Raw genomic sequence first — 22,896 nt, 5'->3', positions numbered from 1 at the left:
TTAAATTGGTCTGACATGACCTGTCCTTCATAAAGCCATGCTGATTACTGCTCATAATGCCATTCTCCACTACATAATTTTGTATGTGATCCCTTAACAAGCCTTCAAATAACTTGCCCACCACGGATGTCAAACTTACAGGCCTATAATTGCCAGGCTGAGATCTTACTCCCTTTTTAAATATGGGAGTGACATTCGCCTTCTTCCAATCCCTAGGTACCATACCTGATGAGAGCGAGTCTGAGAATATCAGAAACAAGGGCCACTGCAATTCTGCCCCTAGCTCTCTCAGTACCCGAGGGTGTATTCCATCTGGCCCCGGTGCCTTGTTTACATTTATCGTGTGTAACCCTTTAAGCACCATATCCTGTGCCAACCACTGTGTAGTTGGAGCTGAGGCAACAGTGAAGCTATTGGGTGGGACTTGGCCCACTGGCTCCTCTACTGTATACACAGAAGAAAAGAACTGGTTAAGCACATCTGCCTTTTCTGTATCCGCTGTAACCATATTGTTATTATAACTCAATGGGGCCACACCCTCAACCTGCATCTTTTTACTATTAATATACTTAAAAAACTTTTTGGGGTTAGTCTTGGCCTCGGCCGCGATGCGCTCCTCATTTTCTATCTTTGCCTTCCGGATTGCTGTTTTACAACACTTGTTATAGTGTTTATAATCATTAAACGCAGCTACTGTCCCCTCTGACTTATATTTCTTAAAAGCTTTCCTTTTTTTCCCTATTAACTTCTTTACCTCAGAGTTAAGCCACATAGGGTGATTCTTAACACTTCTACTTTTTCTTATTAATGGAATGAATTGAGAACAGTAATGATTTAATATCATTTTAAATGACAACCATTTCTGCTCTGTGTTTTTATCAGAAAACATAATGCCCCAATCTATGCTCTGAAGCGCTGCCCTTAAGGAGCTAAATTTTGCCTTCCTAAAATTCATTGTCTTTGTTGCCCCCGTGTAAATTTGTTTCCTGCACCAAACATCAAATGAAATAACATTATGGTCACTATTACCCAGGGGTTCTACCACTTGCACATTTGCTATACGTTCTGGGTCATTAGAGATCACTAGATCTAGTATAGCATTGTTCCTGGTTGGCTCCTCAACAACCTGTGACATAAAGTTGTCGTGCAGCAAGTTTATAAACTTGTTCCCATTTACTGTCCTGGCAGTACTATTGCCCCAGTCAATATCAGGGTAATTAAAATCCCCCATTATTATCACTTGCCCCAAACTAGCAGCCTTTTCTATTTGCAACAGGAGCTGGGCCTCCTCCTCTTCGCTTACATTAGGGGGTCTATAGCATACCCCTACAATTAGTTTGGTAGATTCTTTACTATCTGTGAGAAGCTCAACCCATAAGGATTCAGCTCCCTCTGTTACCCCCATCACTTCCTCCTTAATATTTGCTTTTAAGTCGTGCTTAATGAATCTTCTATAATTGTGTGTATTTCCCTTACCTTTGAGTGTACGACTCAGTAATATTACTCTGCCTATAGTCTTATCAATATATAATTGTATATTGATATAGGATCTATTATCAAGAATGCTTGGGACCTGGGGTTTTCCGTGGTCCCAAGGTCATACCATAAGTCTGCTAAAAAGCTTGATAAAGGGCCTAATAGGGTCCGAAACATTGCTGTAATGCCCTAAAGTGTACAATAAAGGCATTTTAAATACATAAGAAGTGCAGTGCTGTTCACAATTGTTTACACAGCTTGGTTACCATCAAGTACTAGGTACTTATTATTACAGGAAAAAAATATTTATAAAATTATATTCTTAACATGAACTCTATATTGGTATTCCCATAATTTAGAGCTTTCTTGGTAATGGGTTTCTGTATAAGGGATCCTTTACCTGTGCACCATTTCATTGCTTAAACACATACGTCAGATAACAAAACTACACCTTTTTCAGCTACAAGTTAAACTCAACCATATTCTTTACTACCCAGAGAAGAGCTAGTATTGTTATTCACCAGTAAATATCAAAAAAAGACACATTTTGATTGCTTTATTTATTCGATCAGAAAATGGTAACAAATTATACATGAATATTTTTAAATATAAAATAATACAATATCTGTAAAAAAAGATACTTGAAGTGCCTTTAAGGTTGATGGAGAATTCTTATGAAAAATAAAAGTCACAATAAGATTTATTTTACTTGGTAATTGTCATGTTCCGTAGCTTAGAGATAGATTATTTGTTTTTGCAGAGCAGGAATATATACTAAATCTGAGATGGGTAGACTTTGCATTTTGACTTACACATTACCTAGGGTCTCAGTGGCCTAGATCTACATCAAACTTTGCAAGGTAGAAATCAAAGACTTATGATATTCAGCAAGAATCACTTAAAACTGCACACAATATATCAGTGACGTGTTCAGGTTCTGCCCCTTATAAATAGTTTTCCCAATTTTGATGTTGGTTGTGTTCAGCGGAATAATATTTTTCCTGCCATACTTTGATTTTATTTGCTAAGTGTTTAGTTGATAGTGCTTAAACTAATACTGAAATTGTAAAATAATATTATGATAGGATTCCTTATTTTGTAGGTGATACAATTCTATTACAAGCATAACAAAGCTTATAACAGAACATTTAGGTCAGTAGATACTGTATCTTCTATTTGTGTTTTCATGAGGCTATGGTGCTATATCTTCTTGGGTAGAGACCTGTTCTAGCATTCAGTAGGCAAGATATTCTGATATCAATAACTCCTCATTGCAAATAAGCATGGGGAAAGCCCTGACTTTTAATGATTTGGCACCTGGGAGAGCACTGAAAAGAGAGCGCTACAGGCACAGTTTATTGTAACCTAAAAAATGTGTTTTTGACTAAACTAACTGTACAGCCTAGAAGTAATTAAATATCAGGAATCCACTGCTACTATTAGTTTTGAGCTGTTTAGTTCTGCCCAATCTGACTCCTGTGTGCTGAAATGTTTATACTGTTGCAGCTCCACTACATGGAAACCATCAACCCTCTTCTAAGTTGTGAAGGGAATGGAAGCAGCAAGTAGTGATGATTCCAGGAAGCCATGGATAACAGCGAAGTCGGAGGAGGGGCGGCATGACCCAGGCTCAATCCCTGCAGGCGCAACATAGGTGGGTTTAAGTAAAAGGGGAGGGTACTATACGGGGGGTGGAGTAAGTGGCCATCTTAGAGTTAGGAAAGGTTACCTGGTCACCATTTTATGGGAAGCCAGAAGAAAGCAAAGTTCCCCACCCGCCCTCCCTAGATGGGGTGGTTTTATGGTTTGAGCGTGTAACTTCTTAGCTGTCACACATGTGGCCAAGGAGGGTTGGGGTACATGAGTTAATAGTTAGTTAATGGGAGGGACAGACAGGACGGGAATGTCACCCCCTTCCATTACAGATATTTGTCACAGCAGATGGCGGGCCCTTGTCAGTCTGCCGGGAAAATATTTGGCCCGGTAAGAGAGGCTTATCTTTAAGGGATGGTTTAACCCCTAAGGTGGGTGACCATTATTCTGGAGGGAAGATACTCAATGGTGATGGTGGGCACTCCAGGTAAGGTGAAGGCTCTTTGATAATTACGGTTGGGGCGGCATATCCTCTGAGCCAGGATGTTTTACGGCTGGAGGATAAGGCTTCAGGTAAGGAAGGGCAGACTGACAGGGGCTCATTTGATTTGGATGTTATACACGTTACAATGTTGCAAGGTTTAACATGTTTTTATGTTACTGTAAAATTGCTGTAATGAGAAGTTGGATCTGTATATTATTACTTTGTTATGTTATTGAATTTTGCAGAAATTAATAAAGCTGTGGCCAGTATCACTCCAAGCTGATATCGTCACGCATTTTATTGGTTAGAGAGTTCAGTGTGAGGATGCAGTGGGTGATGCCTGGGTCATGTGTTTGTTTCTCATTAAAGCTAACCTCAGTGAGAAACAACCCCCACAATTCCTCCCTGCCTTTTAGAACTCGGATGAGGAATGATCGTTTCCATGTAGTGGAGCTGCCTGCAGGTGGCCAAGAATTCAGCAAACAACAGTCAGAGAGAGAAACAAGAGAAGGAATTCAAATGATGCATATTTTTTAATAAAAGTGTAATGATGATATCTTTTGAGGTGAAGAGCTTAAAAATCCTTTTTTTAATTTTTTGCCTTTACAACCCCTGTAAGTTGTGTTTTGGCCATATGGATTGTTTTGTTATAAATATTATAGTGACTGACGCTGAACAAATCTACGTCTCATAGTTTGGATGCAGTTTGGTTTATATTTCTTATTGCTATTAGACATAGTATTAGAAATAATATGTTAATAATGTAAAGCATTCTAATTTTGACTTAAGCGTGTGGTTTATTATATTAATTTTCCTCATCAGAATATAATTTAAGGATATTTAAACAGAAACATAAGAACCCCAGTCAATTGATAGGAACTGTACTTTCTGATGGAGAGAATATTCAAACTGTTTACATCACAAAAACTCTGTTAACAATTTCTTAACTGTATTTCTGTATTTCATGCATATAGTGCCAGATATCTTTAGCTTCCACTGTTCACATTGCATTGCCTTTGAAGAACAAGGTATATAAATACAAAATTAACTGCATTAAGGTTACAGAGAGAAAATAAGGATATTCCAAAGCATATTATTATCTTCCTTAATGCATTAACTCAGTAACAATGTGTGTGCAACAAAGATTTATGAAGAAGGGTTCAAACAATATGCTCATATAAGTTGACTGGTTATTGTTGATCTTAAGGACATAAATAAGTTATAATATAATTAAATATACTATCTTCAGGATATCTTCCGCATTTGCTTTAAAGTAACTGTTATTCTCTGACCCGGATAGGTTTTGCTTAAGAATTCTTGTACCTGAAATAAAGCACAGATGAATTATGTAATGTATTTATAGCATATAAAGTTCAAATAAATAGGGAAAGTTAAGATATCTCTTACCTGCTGAATAATTTTATCTTGTATGTTGCTATCAATTGTAGAATAGGTCATTGATAAAAACAGGCTATTAGAATCTGCAATAAAGAATAAGAAAATTATTCAGTCTTGTATATTTCGGCTTTTTACTACTTTTTATCAATTGAATGGAAACAAAATTCTAAATATTTCACCTGGGAATTTTATTTGTCCTGTTTTGCTAGTCTTTGATAAATGTATGGCTCTCTATTACCTAAACAGTATGCTAATCATAAGTAGTTTTATTAGGCAAGTAGGACTTTCCTTCTGACCATCTAATGTAGCTTGCTCCAGGGTGGTGCTAATTACAAAAGAGAGTGTAGGGGTAAAGAGCAGAAGGGAGGTGGAGAGAGGAGCAAACTGAGCAGTCTTGTGCCCAGTCCTGAAGGATTTTGCAGAGAGCAGGAAGCCTGACACAGAAGATCATGTATACATGTATACGAGACAGATTCGCTCATAACTACTCCCCATATTAGAAAACCATTTTTCTGTGTAGTTACTAGAACTCTTTAACATTTAACTTGCCTGTTGTTATATCATTCACAGTTTTGGTGCCATTCATGTTCCCAGCTGTGGCAAAGACTGTGAATGTATAATAATTTCCAGGTATCAGCTGATTCACAAGGGAAGAGTTTGTATTCACTATCAGTTCATTTGATGAATTCCCTGAGACTTGGATGATATAGGAACTGATATTTCCTGATGGAGTAGGCCAACTTAAAGACACCGAAGTGGTTGTAATATTGTCTATGATCAAGCTTGTAATTGCTGAAGGAACTGAAAGATAAAAGAATCATGCATTTTAGTTCAAATGAATATCATTATTGTCATTTATTTAAAAAGCACCACCATATTCCACAGTGCTATACAATACTAAAATAGGATGAATCTTATTTATGCTTTCATGACCATTCTCTTTTCATCAGTGGACTAGAGGTGTTTCCTGCATAGGTCTGGATTTAACAGAAAATAATAAATTAAAAAAGCCAAACAAGGAGTTTAATGCAGCTATGCCAGAATATTTATTAGTAGATAGAAGTACCACATTTTACCTTGTGGTGATATTTTTATAGCTCTTTTAAATAAATGCTCTTTTATAAAGGCATGTTCTAGGTTAAGTCTACCGCATGCATTTGTGAATCCCACTAGGTGAAAAGACTTTTGAAGAAACCTATTGGTAATTATCAGAGTTAGTGGTCCGCTTATCTAATGTATTTATCCATAGTGAGCAAAGATATTTTTCTAAACACATGGTACTCATGTTTGTTGGGGCAGGGCACAGAATGAATGCAAAACAATCTCTGCAAAGCATTGCAGAGTATGTAGGAATATATATCATTATAGTGATAACTGCAGATGTAAATGAAGGAAGTAAGCAGTGCCATCACCAATGCTGTATTTGACAGAAATATTAGCTTGATCAGGCTGTAGTGCATTAGAATGCTTTTTAGGTTTTGATGTCATTTCCCACTTGTTTAAAAACCCTGACATCTCTGAAACCATCATTTAGTCAATGAAAAATATAAAAAACAAAACTGATTTAAAGGAATTTATAGTTCACAGGTTAATAACTTTAAAGCTGCAGTACAGGTATGGGACTTGTTATCCAGAATGCTTGGGATCTGGGGTTTTCCGGATAAGGGATCTTTCCGTAATTTGGATCTCCATAACTTAAATCTGCTAAAAATCATTTAAATATTGAATAAACCCAATAGGATTGTTTTGCCTCCAATAAGGATTAATTTATATCTATCATTTTTGAAAAATTAGAATTATTTGCTTATAATGAAATCTATGGGAGATGGCCTTTCCATAATTCAGAACTTTCTGGATAACAGGTTTCCAGATAAGGGATCCCATACTTGTACTAAATACTTCCACATATGCTCTAATGTGTCAGCTAAACATTTTTAAACAAACAGAGAAGAAATAAAACTGAACAACTGGCCATATTAGAAGACCATTTTGATGTGTAGTCACTACAATTCTTTAACATTCTTTAACTTGCCTGTTGATGTAAAATTCATAGTTTTGGTGCCATTCATGTTCCCAGCTGTGGCAAAGACCACAAATGTATAATAATTTCCGGGTGTCAGCTGAGGCACAACGAAGAGATTTGTATTCACTGTCAGTTCCTTTGTTGGACTTCCTAAGACTTGGATGATATAAGAACTGATATTTCCAAATGGAATAGCCCAACTTAAAGACACTGAAGTGGTGGTGACATTGTATATGATCAAGCTTGCAATTGCTGAGGGAACTGTAAGATAAAAAATAACCATATTGGCATATTGACATATTCCGCAGAGCTGTACAATACTAAATTGGGATGAAGTTTGCATTGAAACTATGTTTTCATGACAGTTCTCTTTTCACAAGGGGAATAGGGGTCTTGCCGAGTGATGAGCGCATCTGTTGTGCATCAAAAAAAATTGTCTAGCTCAGACATCAAAACTAGCAGCAATATAAAACAGGGCATATTCATTTATGACAAAGAACAAGATCCTTAATAACACCCAACTTGAAAGATTTCTAGTTCACAGAATGTGTTTCCAATTCATCAAGTTTCTGGTTAATACTTTTTAAAGGAGAAGGAAAAGTAAAAACTAAGTAGCTTTATCAGTAAGGTCTATGTAAATACAGCCATACGCACTCACAGAAACACTGCACTGAGTCCTCTATCAAAAGAATCACAAGATTTTTGTCTCCTTTTTTGTAAACATGTTCTTAGGATATCTGACTTCATCTCTCAGAAAAAAATCCTTCATTCTTGAGGCCAGAGTCTGGCAGTTCTCTCCCCTCTCCTGCTCCCCCCTCCCACTCTCCCCTCCTATAAGAATTCATAAAATGCACTGCCCCCACCCTTAGGAATGTGTAATCTGAGCTATAACGGCTAAGCTGCAAGCAGGAAGCTACAAAGACCAAGCTAAAATAGCATTTGCAATCTTAAAGGAGAAGGAAAGGCTAATAAAGAGTTAAACTCAAGCTGCAGGCATACCTTCAGTTCTCTCAATAGTGTCCTTAAGTCTCCCTATATTTCTACCGTTCAGATGATCAGAAGCCTCATAGGGAAAAAAACACTGAGCTCTGTAAAGAAAGTTCCCATAATGTCTTGCTCCTGCACCAAGACCTGTGTACATGCTTAGTGTGTAAGACTATGAGGAAGCTTTCTGCTGATTGGCTCAGATCACACATTCCTAAGGGGGGGAGTTCTTCGCATTCTTGAGGGAGGGGGGAAGCAGGAGAGGGGATAGAGCTGTGTGTCGCTGGAACAGGAAAACGAAGCGACAACAAATCCTGTTACTTTTGACAGAGAACTAAGCGTGCAGCGTTTCTGTGAGTGCTTATGGCTGTATTTACATAGACCTTTCTGATAAAGCTTACTTAGTTTTTCCCTTTCCTTCTCCTTTAAAAAAACAGAGAAAGCTTCTAGGGCTATTTACTCAGGTATAAATAAATAGATAGATAAAGTTTTCTGCAGAATTAATATAGCATTCTAGGTGGCACTAATGTGGCGAATCTATTGGCAGTAAAATGCCAAAATGACTTTCCCTTGCCTTTAAGATGCAGTACTAAACACTTCCACATATGCTCTAATGTGTCACTTAAATGTTCTTAAAAAATAAAACTGAAGAATTGGCCATATTCAAAGAACATTTTCATGTGACTAGAAGTCTAACATCTAACTTGCCTGTTGATGTAGAATTCACAGTTTTGGTGCCATTCATATTGCCAGTCTTGACAAAGACTGTGAATGTATAAAAATTTCCAGGTATCAGCTGATCCACAACCAAAGAATTTGTATTCACTATCAGTTCCTTTGATGGAGTCCCTAAGACTTGGATGATATAGGAACTGATATTTCCTAAAGAACTAGACCAACTTAGAGAGACAGAAGTTGTTGCGACATTGTATATGATCAAGCTTGCAATTGCTGAAGGAACTGTAAGATAAAAAACATGCATTTTAGTACTATATATATATATATATATACAAAATTAAATACACAATATTAAAATGGCATGAAGTCTGTATTAAATGTATGCTTTCTTGACAGTTCTTTTTTAACCAGTGGACTAAAGGGCTTGCCTACATAAGTCTGAATTTACCAGAAGGGAATAATTTTAAAAAGTCAAGTAAGGTGTTCCAGGCAGCTACAGCTGCCTTTGTCTGTTTTATTATTTTTAGAGAATGGTGTAAACTCTAGTTTTACTACTTAAACTTGAATTAAACACAAAGACAATGGAGCTCAATTAATAAAGTGGTAATTGGCTAGGTCTATCTAACCTCGCTGTAAGACCTATTTCAAATTCTCTATCAAAGAGGGAACCTGTTCAGCCTCACCTAAGCTCTCATGCATGGTTGCCTGTTAAGCAAAGGATAGCTAACAAAATCCCTCTGCTAACATTCAAGCCCTTCACTCCTCTGCCCCTCACTACATTTTCTTCACTGGTCTCCCCTGGTTGTCTCCTCTGCTCCTCACAGAGCCTCCGTCTTTTTACAGCATCTACACCCACTGCGCTCTCTTGTCTTAAACCTTTCTATCTCGCTGCTCCTTACCTCTGGAACTCTATCCCTCTATCCCTCTCTTTAAGAAAAAGCCCAGCTGTTACCTTCTGGAGCACTAAAACATTATTTTGGCTAGTCCTGTGCTTAAGGGCAAATGCCCATACCTGGTGCACTCTTAACTTCCAATTTGTGCCTGTATGTTACCCAACCACTTAGACTGTAAGCTCTACGGGGCAGGGACCTCCTTCCTACTGTGTACCACATGACACTTATTCCCTGTGCATTTATATATATTTATTGTATTTATTTATTAAAACACTTGTCCTCCCTGTGTGTAATTTTGTATTTTGTAAGACTGTACAGCGCTGCGTACCTTTGTGGTGCTTTATAAATAAAGTTATACATACAGTAAGAAAGTACATCACTAAGCACTAGGGATGAGTGAATTTTGCCACCAAGCATGGATTAGCAGCAAACTTCTGTGTTACGCCATCAGGAATTCTTTTTGTGAAACTGCGTCAAAAATTTGCAGAAAAAGGCACGTGTGTAAAGAAAAAATCTTGCGTGACAAAAAAATGCCCAGAGACAAAGCAAATTAGGACAGATTCGCTCATTACTACTAAGCACCAATTATAACTGATTACATCACTAGCACCATTTATAAGGATATCATTTACAGGATATTCATGACTCTGATAAAATGATGAAGAAACAATCATTTAGTCAATGATGAAAAAACAAAATTCTTAATAACACCTGACTTAAAAGGATTTTTAGTTCACAGAAGGTATTCCCAGTTTACCGAATCTCATGTTAATACTTTTGAAGCTGCAGTACTAAACACAGACTTTATGCTCTAATGTGTTACATCAATGTTCTTTAAAAATATAGAGGAAAAAAATAAAACTGACGAACCGGACATTTTAAAAGAATATGTTTACATGTAGTCACTAGAACTCTTTAACATTTAACTTGCCTGTTGATCTAGAATTCACAGTTGTTGTACCATTCATGCTCCCAGCTGTGGCAAAGACTGTGAATGTATAATAATTTCCAGGTATCAGCTGATCCACAACCAAAGAATTTGTATACACAGGCGGCAACTCCTTTGATGGAGTCCCTGAGACTTGGATGATATAGGAACTGATATTTCCTAATGGAATAGGCCAACTTAGAGACATCGAAGTGGTGGTGACATTTTCTATAATCAAGCTTGTAATTGCTGAAGGAACTGTAAGATAAAAGAACATGCATTTTAGTCCATATTATTATCATTTTTGTCATGTATTTATAAAGCATCAACATATTCCACAGCGCTGTACAATACTAAAATGGGATGAAGCTTATATTAAATGTATGTTTTCATGACCATTCTCTTTTTACCAGTGGACTAGAGGGCTTGCCTACATAGGTCTAGATTTAACAATAGAGAATAATTTTAAAACGTCAAGTAAGGTGTTCCGTACAGCTATGCCTGAATATTCATTACTAGATAGTAGTACCTCATTTTAACTTGAAATGGTGACATTTTTATAGCATTCTTTAAAAAGAGGAGTGCTTTCCCACTGTCCCACTATAAAAGATTTTGGGTGTATAACAAATTGTCACCTCCCCCCAGCATTCTTCTCCAATAAAGTCAACATATAAAACTTGATTAAGACAAAGACAATGGAACTCACTTAATAAACGTGTAATTATTCCTCACTGTAAGGCCCATTTTAAAGACTCTGGTTCTGTTTTACAACAGGGGGTACATTATTTATTATAATTCCAGTATTCAAGTAAGTCATGTGACAGAAAATACATCACTAAGCACTGATTATAACTAATGACATCACTAAACACTGTTTATAAGGATATCATTTACAGGATATTCAGGTCTCTTTTGTATTATATTGGTTTTATATGCATAATATTTTTAATCTTTGAAGGGAATGTGATGTTAGTGTGTGAGCCTGGTAGCCCCCAACAATAAATGCAGTCTGGTAGACATTATTACATGTCTTGTTGAGATATGCAGTTCTCAATTCTAGCTTTCGTCACATGAAATAAAACTGACAGCAATTAGGGCTTTTTCATGATCACCTTTATAAACATGATTATAATTTTTAAATACTAAGGCCCCTACTAATACATTGTACTTAAAGTGTATTGAAAGCAAAAAAAGATTCTTAATAACACCTGATTTAAAAGGATTTCTAGTTCACAGAATATGTGTCACGGTCGGCACCCTGAAACCAGAACTGATGCCAAGTTCCTTGGTCTCGGCTCGGCTTTACCAGTAGTGTGACCGCCTTTGGCTTCGGGGTGAGCCCTCAGCTACTCAGATGCCACCTGGACTTAACGAGAGGAACAAGGCGAGGAGTTCTGGCTCCGAAGATCACGGTACAAAAGAATTAGGCAAGTTCATAGTCAGGCAGGCTGGGTCGAGGCAGGCAGTAATCAAGGATAATCAGACAGGCAAGGGTCAAACCAGATGATCAAACAGCAGGTTGAGACAAAATCGGAGTCAAAGTACAAGTCGGAGTCAGGTTACGGATATCAGAATAATCAGGAGCAGGCCGAGTCAAAACAGGAAAACACTAGCAGGAATTTACAGGAACAAAACACACACGGCTCAGGAAGGCACCAGGAATCAAATCCTATCACGGGCAACGAAAAGGTAAACAAAGGCCCTTTAAATACATTTAAACTGGGGGGCGCGCGCGGCACACACTAGAAAGTAGCTGGCACCAGGGAAGGACGGCACGGTGGGCGTCCCCGCCGATGGCGGCGTGGCGGACGTCCCCGTCGCTCCGGTAAGACCTTTTTTATTACAATATGTTCCTAGTTCACAAAGTCTCAGGTTAATACTTTTAAAGCTGCAGCCATATTAAAAGAGCATGTTTACGTGTAGTCACTAAAACTCTTTAACATTTAACTTACCTGTTGATGTAGAATTCACTGTTTTGGTGCCATTCATGTTCCCAGTGGTGGCAAAAACCATAAATGTATAATAATTTCCAGGTATCAGCTGATCCACAACTAAAGAATTTGTATTCACCAGAAATTTCTTTGATGGAGTCCCTACGACTTGGATGATATAAGAACTGATATTTCCTGATGGAGTAGGCCAACTCAGAGACACTGAAGTGGTGGTGACATTATCTATATTCAAGTTTGCAACTGCTGAAGGAACTGTAAGATAAAAGACCCATGCATTTTGGTTTATGTTAATATCATTGTTGTTATGTACCGTATTTATAAAGTACTTACATATTCCACAGCTCTGTAATATACTAAAATGGGATGAAGTTTGTATTAAATGTATGTTATGACAGTTTTCTTTTCCCCAGGGGATTAGAGGGCTTGCCTACATTAGCCTGGATTTAGCAAAAGATCATTTTAAAAAGCCAAGTAAGGTGTCCCATGTAGCTATGACTGAATATTCATTTGTATATAGCATTACCACATTTTATATATAAGTGATGATTTTATAGCACTTCCTTAAAAATGAAGTGCCCCGGGAGAAAAGGGGCACTGTCCAAGTATAAAAGATTTTGCTCACTTGGGGGTGACAAATTGTCTCCTCCCCCACAGTATTATTAACATTATTTGTGTCCTTTAAAGTCAACCATTATTCTTAGAGAATTGCATAAACTCTAGTTTTACTACTTAACCTTGATTTAAATACATAGACAATGGAACTAAGCCATCAACTTCCTTGTTGGGGTATGGGCTAACCATGCTAAAAAGCCTGTCTGCCTGAAACACCTAGTGCTTCCCACGGTAACACCCTCTCTGATCTACCATCAAAAAGAACCAAACTGAGTGTGGTACCCTGCTTATATACTTTCTGCCCTATGTTTCCCTCTAGTGGCTGGAGGCTCTATTACGCCTAATTTTCCCAAAATTGCAAAACCCTGCCACCTAGTGGCTAAACTGCAAAAATACATTCTACCATAACTTAAACCTATTCTGGGAATTAACAATCACTCAGACACCTCCCTACAAATATCATATTTTCATTCAGGCTAACCCCATGACTATATGATTCAAGTTTGGTGAGTGTAGCCTCAAAGCTCTAAGATTGGCAGCAGTTTAAATTTCCCCATTAAAGAAATTTGGTAGGCTGTTGTTGACTCCCCCCACTTTGGGTCATCCAAAGTGTCACTGCTTCATTCGGGGTGACCCCATGATTATGTTATTCAAGTTTGGGGAGTGTAGCCTCAAAGCTGTAAGAGCTGCAGCAGTTTAAAAATCTTCCCTGTCAAAGTCAATGAGTGTTCAAAACTTTTTCAAACCAACATAATGATAGAAGTAAGCAGTGCCAACAACAATACTGTGTTTAACAGAAATATTATCTTGATCAAAAGTGATGAGCACATTTTTTTGCCAGGCATGGATTTGCAGCAAATTTCCGCATTTCACATTGCAAATTGTGTCGTAAAACTTTTGCAAAAATTTGCAGCAGAAAAATTCAATGTGCGGCAAAAAAAGTTGCGGGTGCGGTGAAATAGGCACAGTCACGTCAAATTGGGTGTGGTTGCATCAAAATAGGCGGTGTTGCATCAAAAACAGTCGCGAGCAACAAAAAAATTGTGCGCCAACTGCGTTTCACGCATTTTCCACCGTTTCGCAAATTTTTCTGCTGTGTTGTGAATTTTTCTGTAATACATTAAGATGCTTTTTTATATTTTATATAAAAGAATAAAATAATTTCTAGTTCACAGAATGTGTTCCCAGTTCACCAAGTCTCTGATTAAAACTTTTGAATCTGCAGTACTAAACAATTCCACATATGCTCCATTGTGTCAGTTAAATGTTATTAAAAAATTAGAAAAGCATTTTTACATCGCTAGAACTCTTTAACATTTAACTTGCCTGTTGTTATAGAATTCTCAGTTTTGGTGCCATTCATGTTCCCGGCTGTGGCAAAGACTGTGAATGTATAATAATTTCCAGGTATCAGCTGATCCACAATTGAAGAATTTGAATACACCGGCAGCAATTCCTTTGATGGAATCCCTGAGACTTGGATGATATAGGAACTGATATTTCCTAATGGAGTAGGCCAACTTAGAGACACCGAAGTGGTTGTAATATTGTCTATGATCAAGTTTGCAATTACTGAAGGAACTGAAAGATAAAAGAACCATGAATTTTACTTCATATTAATATCATTATTGCATGTATTTATAAAGTGCCAACATATTCTACAGCGCTATACAATACTAAAACTGGAAGAAGTTTGTTTTAAATGTGTGTTTTCATGGTAGTTCAGTTTTCACTAGTAGAGGGCTTGCCTACATAGGTCTGGATTTAAAGGAACAGTAGCACTAAAAAATGAAAGAGCTTTAAAGTAATAAAAATATAATGTACTGTTGCCCTGCACTGGTAAAACTGGTGTGTTTGCTACAGTAACACTACTATAATTTATATAATAAGCTGCTGTGTAGCCACGGGGGCAGCCATTCAAGCTGGAAAAAAGGAGAAAAGGCACAGGTTACATAGCAGATAACAGATAAGCTCTGTAGAAAACAATAGTGTTTTATCTGTTATCTGCTATGTGCCTGTGCCTTTTCTCCTTTGAATGGCTGCCCCCATGGCTACATAGCAGCTTATTTATATAAATTATAGTAGACTTTCTGAAGTAAACACACAACTTTTACCAGTGCAGGGCAGCAGCACATTATATTTTAGTTACTTTTATACACTTTCATTTTTTGGTGTTACTGTTCCTTTAACAATAGAGAAAAATTTTAAAAAGCCAAGTAAGGTGTTCCATGCAGCTATGCCTGAATATTCATTGGTAGAGAGTATGACATTTTATCTTGAAGTGGTGATATTTTTATAGCTCTTCTATAAAAATGAAACTATTTTTCTTTATTGTTTTTATTAGCTTAAGGAAGAGATACAGAAAGGAAAGCGGAAGGGGATGGTGGTGCAAAATACAATGTAACAATGTTCTATTGCAAATCTCTTCATTCAATTTATTGGGGTATACAACAAGTCGTTTCTAATGGCAGAAAATTTCAAGTATTGCTTAGTTGAGTATATGTATTATTACAGAGAACAATATAGTTTCATTGAATTACGTCACTGGTTAGCTTTTATCCATGGTGTCCAGATTGCCCATAATTGGGCTACCTTATTTTGAATTAGATGTATAATCTCTTCTAGTTTCCTCATCTCTTCTACTAGGTGCAACCATTCTGTATAGGATGTGGGTGTTAAATTTTTCCACATTCTAGGAATGAGGGCTTTTGCGGTATTCAGCAAATGGAGGGTAAATTTATCTGTTACAGTAATGTTTTCTTATTGTCGAGATGGAATAATAGAAGCATTAGGTCAGTATAAGGAATATAATGCTTGTTATTTTAGTGATACAGGCACTAATTTTGACCCAATACTGTTTCATTGTTGGGCAAGTAAACCATATATGTTTGAAAGAACCTACAACAGAATTACACCTCCAGCATTTCTTTGAGAAGGTAACATTTTGTGTAATTTCTCTGGTACACAGTACCACCTAGTGGTGATTGAGTTTGTATAACATTTCCCTTACCCTGGAGTCTCTAGATGCTTCATGGATATATTCTCTCTCTAGCTACATGGGGGCGAGTTATATTTAGTTCCCAGTCATTAAAATATTTCAGTTTTTTGGTATCTTAATTGGTGAGAAGTAGTCTATATATTGGCAAGAGCAGTTTCTCTGGTAATTTTTGCCTGTCTAATAACTTTTCCTAAGTGGTACTAGTATGTTCATTTGAGTAAAACTTCTCCTTAATTAAGAAATGGTGGAGTTGATAATAACACCATTGATCTTTCGGGTGATATCCCCATCTTTTCAGTATAGTTGACAAAACTTATTTTACCATTTTTATAAGAAATCTGCCAATTTGGTTTCTTTGTTATTGTATATACTCCGTTGTTGGTAGGCTTTTGGGTCAAGGCTAGGAGCAAAATCTGGGTTTAGTGGAGATACGATGTTTTGGACATATGTTTTAACAAAAACCTAAATCATATATCCAGTGATGCAGCAATTGTAGGATGTTTTTTCAAATTCTTAGTGCAGAGGGCAATCAATTGGCCTCTCATTACACATTTATGTGTCTCCAAAAGAATCAAAGAATTGGTGTCAGGTAGGTCATTTTCAGAGAAAAAAATATTTAACATAAGGGGAGACAAGAGGGGAGTGGCTTGAGGCTTGTGCCCTGTGTTATTTTGGCTTTCTGAAAGAAATGTAACCATTTTTGTGATGTAAATATATAATCAATTCTAGAATACCAATTATGGAAAGGGGCGAATCAGTTATAATGTTAATGGTCTTGAACCGATCAAAAGATCTTAAATATTACAAAACAAAAACTTTAGTACCGTGTTAGCCAGTGTAAAAAAATAATTAAAAAAAAACACAAATACAAGAGTATTGTAGAAGAGCTCTTCCCCAAACAACTAAAGCAGGGACATTTCCCTGCAACAACAAAAGATGTGAGACTTGCAAATACATCCTGTGCAAAGATCAAATTGCAATACCGAATACACAAAAAGTCTACGCCATTTGGGACTGCTATTCATGTGCTTCCTCCATTGTGGTGTACGTGATCATATGTACTAAGTGCCCTACAGGGGGAAATGTACATTGGAGAATCAGGGCACTCACTAACTCTCTTTAAGGAGCACTAAAACATTATTTTGCCTAGTCCTGTGCTTAAGGGCAAATGCCCATACCTGGTGTACTTTTACCTTCCAGTTTGTGCCTGTATGTTACCCAACCACTTTGATTGTAAGCTCTACGGGGCAGGGACCTCCTTCCTGCTGTGTCTCATACCACATGGCACTTATTCCCGGTGTATTTATATATATTTATTGTATTTATTTATTATAACACTTGTCCTCCCAGTGTGTAATTTTGTACAGCGCTGTGTACCCTTATGGCGCTTTATAAATAAAGTTATACATACATACATAAACTGGGGATCAGCCCTATCTTGTTGAACTTGTACATGGGTGAAACCATATCAATATTACTATGTATTTTCCATACTATAATATATAGTCATACCTTGATATCTTTAAAGTAATTACCATTTAACAATAACATTTAACTTTATCTAGAGGCATTTAAAGAAAATAAATGTGATTATTACTGCTTATTAACTTTTTTTTATTTTTTGTTACTAGGGGGCTGATTTACTAACCCACGAATCCGACCCGAATTGGAAAAGTTCCGACTTGAAAACGAACATTTTGCGACTTTTTCGTATTTGTTGCGATTTTTTCGGCTTCTTTACAAATTTTTCGTTACCAATACAATTTTTGCGTAAAAACGCGAGTTTTTCGTAGCCATTACGAAAGTTGTGTAAAAAGTTGCGCTTTTTTCGTAGCGTTAAAACTTACGCGAAAAGTTGCGCCTTTTTCGTAGCGTTAAAACTTAAATGGTGCAAAGTTTCGCGTAAGTTTTAACGCTACGAAAAAAGCGCAACTTTTTGCGCAAGTTTTAACGCTACGAAAAATCGCCAGATTTTACGCAACTTTCGTAATGGCTACGAAAAACGCGCGTTTTTACGCAAAAATCGTATTGGTAACGAAAAATTCGTAAAGAAGCCGAAAAAATCGCAAAATACCGATCATTACGAAAAAAACGCAATCGGACTCATTTCGACCCGTTCGTGGGTTAGTAAATGTGCCCCTAGGTATTAGGTACACCTGTTTGGTTCAAATCGCTGGTTCTGTTGGAGGTCTTAGCCTTTCTCTAGAGGTCATAGTCTTTGGTGTTCTTGAGGTACGTTTTGGAGTGCGGTGGGATACCCAGCCTCCTTGAAGATCGAAGTCTGGTTCGCATGAGTTGTTTGGCTCTACTATCCATCCTGGTAAAGGCATCTGTGGCAGTTGGAGCCATTGTAGGAAGGATGATGTATCCTCGTGTACCCTTAGCATGGATTGCGTTCCATCTTTTACCGCTGTCAGTGCAAATGGGAAACCCCATTGATATTGTATATTTTTCTCCAGTAGTGCATCTGTAATGGGTTTCAGTGCTTTCCTTTTCATCAATGTGTAGCAGGAAACATCCTGGAATAGCTTAACAGTACAATCTTCATATATTAAATTGCTTACATCTTTGGCTTTGAGGAGTATTTCTTCTTTTAGGCTGAAGTGTTTTTTTGGGCTACTTGTGTTTGAGTGCTTATTTGCATGTTGCTTATTTGAGTGTAAAAGTTTTTCATTCTGTATAAGTTTGCTTTGGTTGGCCTCAATTTCATCTGTGCATGTGGCAATACTTCATGTCTCTATTTCTTGAAGCTCCTCTTTCAGTGAAGCCGTCACCTTCTGTAACATGGATTTCATTTCAGAGCGAGATGGGAGATTCGCAAGGTAATTATTGATATTAAGCTGCTTTTCTTCTCCTTCGCTTTCTATAGCTGAGGAGTCACACTCTGTTTCTGCATAGTCCTCTCTGTCAGTGGCTGCAGGTGCCATCTTGGAGAGCATGCAATTGTTTTTTCTCCTAGCTGGAGTCCTCTCCTTCTCCAGTCTGTTTTGCCAGTTTTCACACTAGGGATCTTGTGCTAGACCTATGGAGCTCTTACATCACGCAGCCATATTGCTTGATGGCAAGGCACACACACCCCTATGCTGGAATTTGAGCCAGAAACCTCTAAATTCTGACTGCTTTCCCTATCCACTAGGCCAGGTAAGAAGCTAACAGGTGTGCTCAATACCTTTCACCGGGCCTTTCCAATCAGTTCCCAGCAGCCTTATTGGTCAGAAAGGGTCAACCAATCAGGGCTGACTCTGCCCTATTTAAACCCAGCCCTTACCTCACTTCTTGGCCTGAGCATTGGCCTCTTATAGTCTGAACACTGTTGCATGTCCCTAGTTCTTGCTCCCAGGTTCCTGTTTCTGCTCCTAGTCCTGTTCCAGTCCTGTCTGATTCTGTTCCTGTTTTGTTTCTGTTCCCTCTCCAGTCCTATCTGGTTCTGTTCTAGTCCTGTTATAAACTCTTCACCTGCTCTGTCCCACTCCTGCCTGTGCCTGACTCTTTACACACTCCATTCAGTTCCTGCCTGTTCCTGATGCTTTGCTTGGTCCATTTAATTCCTGCTTGTCAATCTTGCTCCGGATCTCCAGCCTTTTCTTTTCAGTATCAGTCTTGTTCTTTTTGCTCACACAATAACCAGTCCTTGCCTAAAGGACTCTCCATTTACAGAAATGTCTTAAATTAATAAAATCAACAAAATGTTGGCAATCTTCAGAGGGAATGTAATGTAAGTATGTGAGCCAGGCAGACCCAATGAGCAATGCAGACAAGGAGACATTATTACATCTATTGTTCAGAAATGAAGTTTCTGCTTTAAACTTTCCCCACATTACAAATATAGTAAAACTGACAGCAAGTAAGGTTTTTTTCATGATGGCCTTTTTAAAGATGATTATAATTTCTAATTATTAAGACCCCCTACTTTCAATTTTTACTTAAAGCAAGTGTATTTCACAACCTTTAAACTATCCTTCATATGTATTTACTATATATGTATAGCACATGTGTAAGCTACAGTAGGGCTGAGAATGAATACAAAACAATCTCTGCAAAGCACTGCAGAATATGTGGGAATATATATATAATAATATCATAACTGGAAATGTCAATAAGAGAAGTAAGCAGTGCACTTGCCATATTAGAAGAGCATTTTTACATGTAGTCACTAAAACTCTTTAACATTTAACTTGCCTGTTGATGTAGAATTCACACTTTTGGTGCCATTCATGTTCCCAGCTGTGGCAAAGACCACAAATGTATAATAATTTCCAGGTATCAGCTGATCCACAACCAAAGAATTTGTATTCACTGGCAATTCCTTTGATGGAATCCCTAAGACTTGGATGATATAGGAACTGATATTTCTTAATGGAATAGGCCAATTTAGAGACACTGAAGTGGTGGTGACATTGTATATGCTCAAGCTTGCAATTCCTAAAGGAACTGTAAGATAAAATAATCATGCATTTTAGTTCATATTAATATCATTATTACATTATTGTACAAAACAAAAATGGGATGAAGTTTATATTATATTTAGGTTTTTGTGACAGTTCTTTTTTCACCAGTGGACTAGAAGGCTTGCCTACATAGAGAATAATTAATACAATACAATAGAGAATATTTAAAAATGCCAAGTAAGGTGTCCAATGCAGTTACAGTATGTATTACCACATTTTACCTCATTTTACCTCAAATTGATGGTATTTTTATAGCAGTAGAACTCTCCCAGTATAATTTTGCTCACTTGGGGGTGCCTAATAAATTGTCATCTCCCCCAGTACTATTAACCTTATTTGTGTGCTTTAAAGTCAACAATAAAATGGCTGCCTTTGTCTATTTTATTATTCTTAGAGAATGGCATGAACTGTAGTTTTACTACTCAAACTTGATTTAAACACAAAGACAATGGAACTCACTTAATAAAGGTGCAATTCTCCCAAAGCATAATTGGCCAGTTCTATCACACCTCTCCATAAGGCCCATTTTAAAGACTTTGGCTTTATTTTACAACAGGGGGTACACAAGTTCCAGTAAGTCATGTCACATGAAGTACATCACTAAGCAGCAATTATAACTGATGATATCACTAAGCACTGTTTATAAGTATATCATTTACAGGATATTCATGGTTCTTGGGAATTATATTGATATTATATGCATAATATGCATAATATTGTTAATCTAGGGAGGTAATGTAATGTTAGTATGTGAGCTGGGTAGCCCCTAATTACATGTAATTTTTACGTGTAGTCACTAGAACTCTTTAACTTGCCTGTTGAGGTGGAATTCATTGTTTTGGTGCCATTCATGTTCCCAACTACGGCAAAGACTATAAATGTATAATAATTTCCAGGTATCAGCTGATCCACAACTGAAGAATTTGTATACACAGGCGGCAATTCCCTTGATGGAGTCCCGGAGACTTGGATGATATAGGAACTTATATTTCCTAATGGAATAGGCCAACTTAGAGACACCGAAGTGCTGGTGACATTGTCTATGAACAAGCTTGTAATTGCTGAGGGAACTGTGAGATAAAAGAGGCATGCATTTTAGTCCCTATTATTATCATTATTGTCAGGTGTTTATAAAGTGCTGATGTTTTCCACAGCACTGTACAATAATAAAATGGAATGAAGTTTGTATTAAATTTATGCTTTCATGTTTTCTTTTCACATGGGGAACAGAGGGCCTGGATCTGGATTGTATCTGAAGTACTGCAATAAAAAACTGGGAACACCCCACAGTGATTATACAGGTATGGTTGCTTCTTCTTTATCTTTATATATATATATATATAGTGTCGGTGGAGGAGGCCAGTTACATACCTGTTTTTCCCCTCAACATTCCACATTATTGGAATTAACAGAAGACAATTTTAAAAAGCCAAGTAATGTGTCCCATGTAGCTATGCCTGAATATTCATTGGTAGATAGTAGTACCACATTATACCTCGAAGTGATGATATCTTTATAACTCTTCTACAAAAATGAACTGCCCCAGGAACAAAAGGGGCACTGTCCCAGTATAAAAAATGTTGCTCACTTGGGGGTGCCTTACAATTCCCCCTCCTTCCTTTTCCAGTACTTTTTACTTTATTTAAACCCAAAGACAACAGAAATCACTTAATAAATGCATAATTGGCCAGTTCTGTCCCACCTCACTGCAAGACCCATTTTAAAGACTCTGGTAACACATGTGACAGGAAGTATGTAAGCACCAATTATAACTGATGACATTTCTAAGCATTGTTTCATTTACAGTATATTCATGGCTTTTGTGTATTATATTGGTATCATATGCATAATACTGTCAGTCCTCGGAGGAAATATGATGTTAGTATATGAACCTGGTAGCCCCCTAACAAATAATGCACTCAGGGAGACATTATTACATGTCTTGTTTAGAGATGGTGTTTATACTTTTAATATTTGCCACATTGAAAAAATAGTAAAAATGGCAGCAATTAGGGATTGATCACCTTTTTAAACATAATTAGAATTTCTTATTATTAAGACCCCTGCTTTCAAATTTGAAAGTATATTTGTCACCCTTTAATCTACCCTTCATGTGCTGTACTGTACATATATATACATGTGTAAGCTCCACTAGGGTAAAGAATTAATACAAAACAGTCTCTGCAAAGCACTGCAGAATGTAGGAATATATAATACTATGTAGGAATATATAATAATTATAGTGATAACTGCAAATGTCAATGAAGGAAGTAAGCAGTGCCAACAATAATGCTGCATTTAATAGACATAGCAGCTTGTTCAAGCTCTAGTGCATTAAAAGAGAAGGAAATGTGAAACCTAAAAAGGTCTATGTAAATACATGAATAAACGCTCACAGTAATGCTGCTCTGAGTCCTCTGTAAAAAAAA

General features: G+C 37.1%; 1 protein-coding gene across 1 annotated transcript in view; it reads right to left on the bottom strand.

Moving 5' to 3' along the window:
* Positions 1-2,017: 2,017 nt before the first annotated feature.
* Positions 2,018-22,896, bottom strand: part of LOC101733293 (titin) — a 135,477-nt gene continuing 114,598 nt past the window's right edge. The window contains exons 85-94 of the mRNA XM_031901901.1: positions 21,283-21,537; positions 20,199-20,450; positions 14,348-14,602; positions 12,410-12,661; positions 10,461-10,715; positions 8,667-8,918; positions 6,984-7,235; positions 5,501-5,752; positions 4,961-5,034; positions 2,018-4,876 (exon numbers count right to left, since the gene is read on the bottom strand). Coding sequence (XP_031757761.1) covers positions 4,799-4,876; positions 4,961-5,034; positions 5,501-5,752; positions 6,984-7,235; positions 8,667-8,918; positions 10,461-10,715; positions 12,410-12,661; positions 14,348-14,602; positions 20,199-20,450; positions 21,283-21,537 — 2,177 coding nt within the window. The 3' untranslated portion in view covers positions 2,018-4,798. The remainder of the gene's footprint in view (positions 4,877-4,960; positions 5,035-5,500; positions 5,753-6,983; positions 7,236-8,666; positions 8,919-10,460; positions 10,716-12,409; positions 12,662-14,347; positions 14,603-20,198; positions 20,451-21,282; positions 21,538-22,896) is intronic.

The sequence above is a fragment of the Xenopus tropicalis genome, chromosome 5, assembly GCF_000004195.4.
Source record: "Xenopus tropicalis strain Nigerian chromosome 5, UCB_Xtro_10.0, whole genome shotgun sequence".
NCBI classification, from domain to species: Eukaryota; Metazoa; Chordata; class Amphibia; order Anura; family Pipidae; genus Xenopus; species Xenopus tropicalis.
The sequence above is the reverse complement of the archived record's forward strand: the minus strand, read 5'-3'. Positions and strand labels throughout refer to the sequence as shown.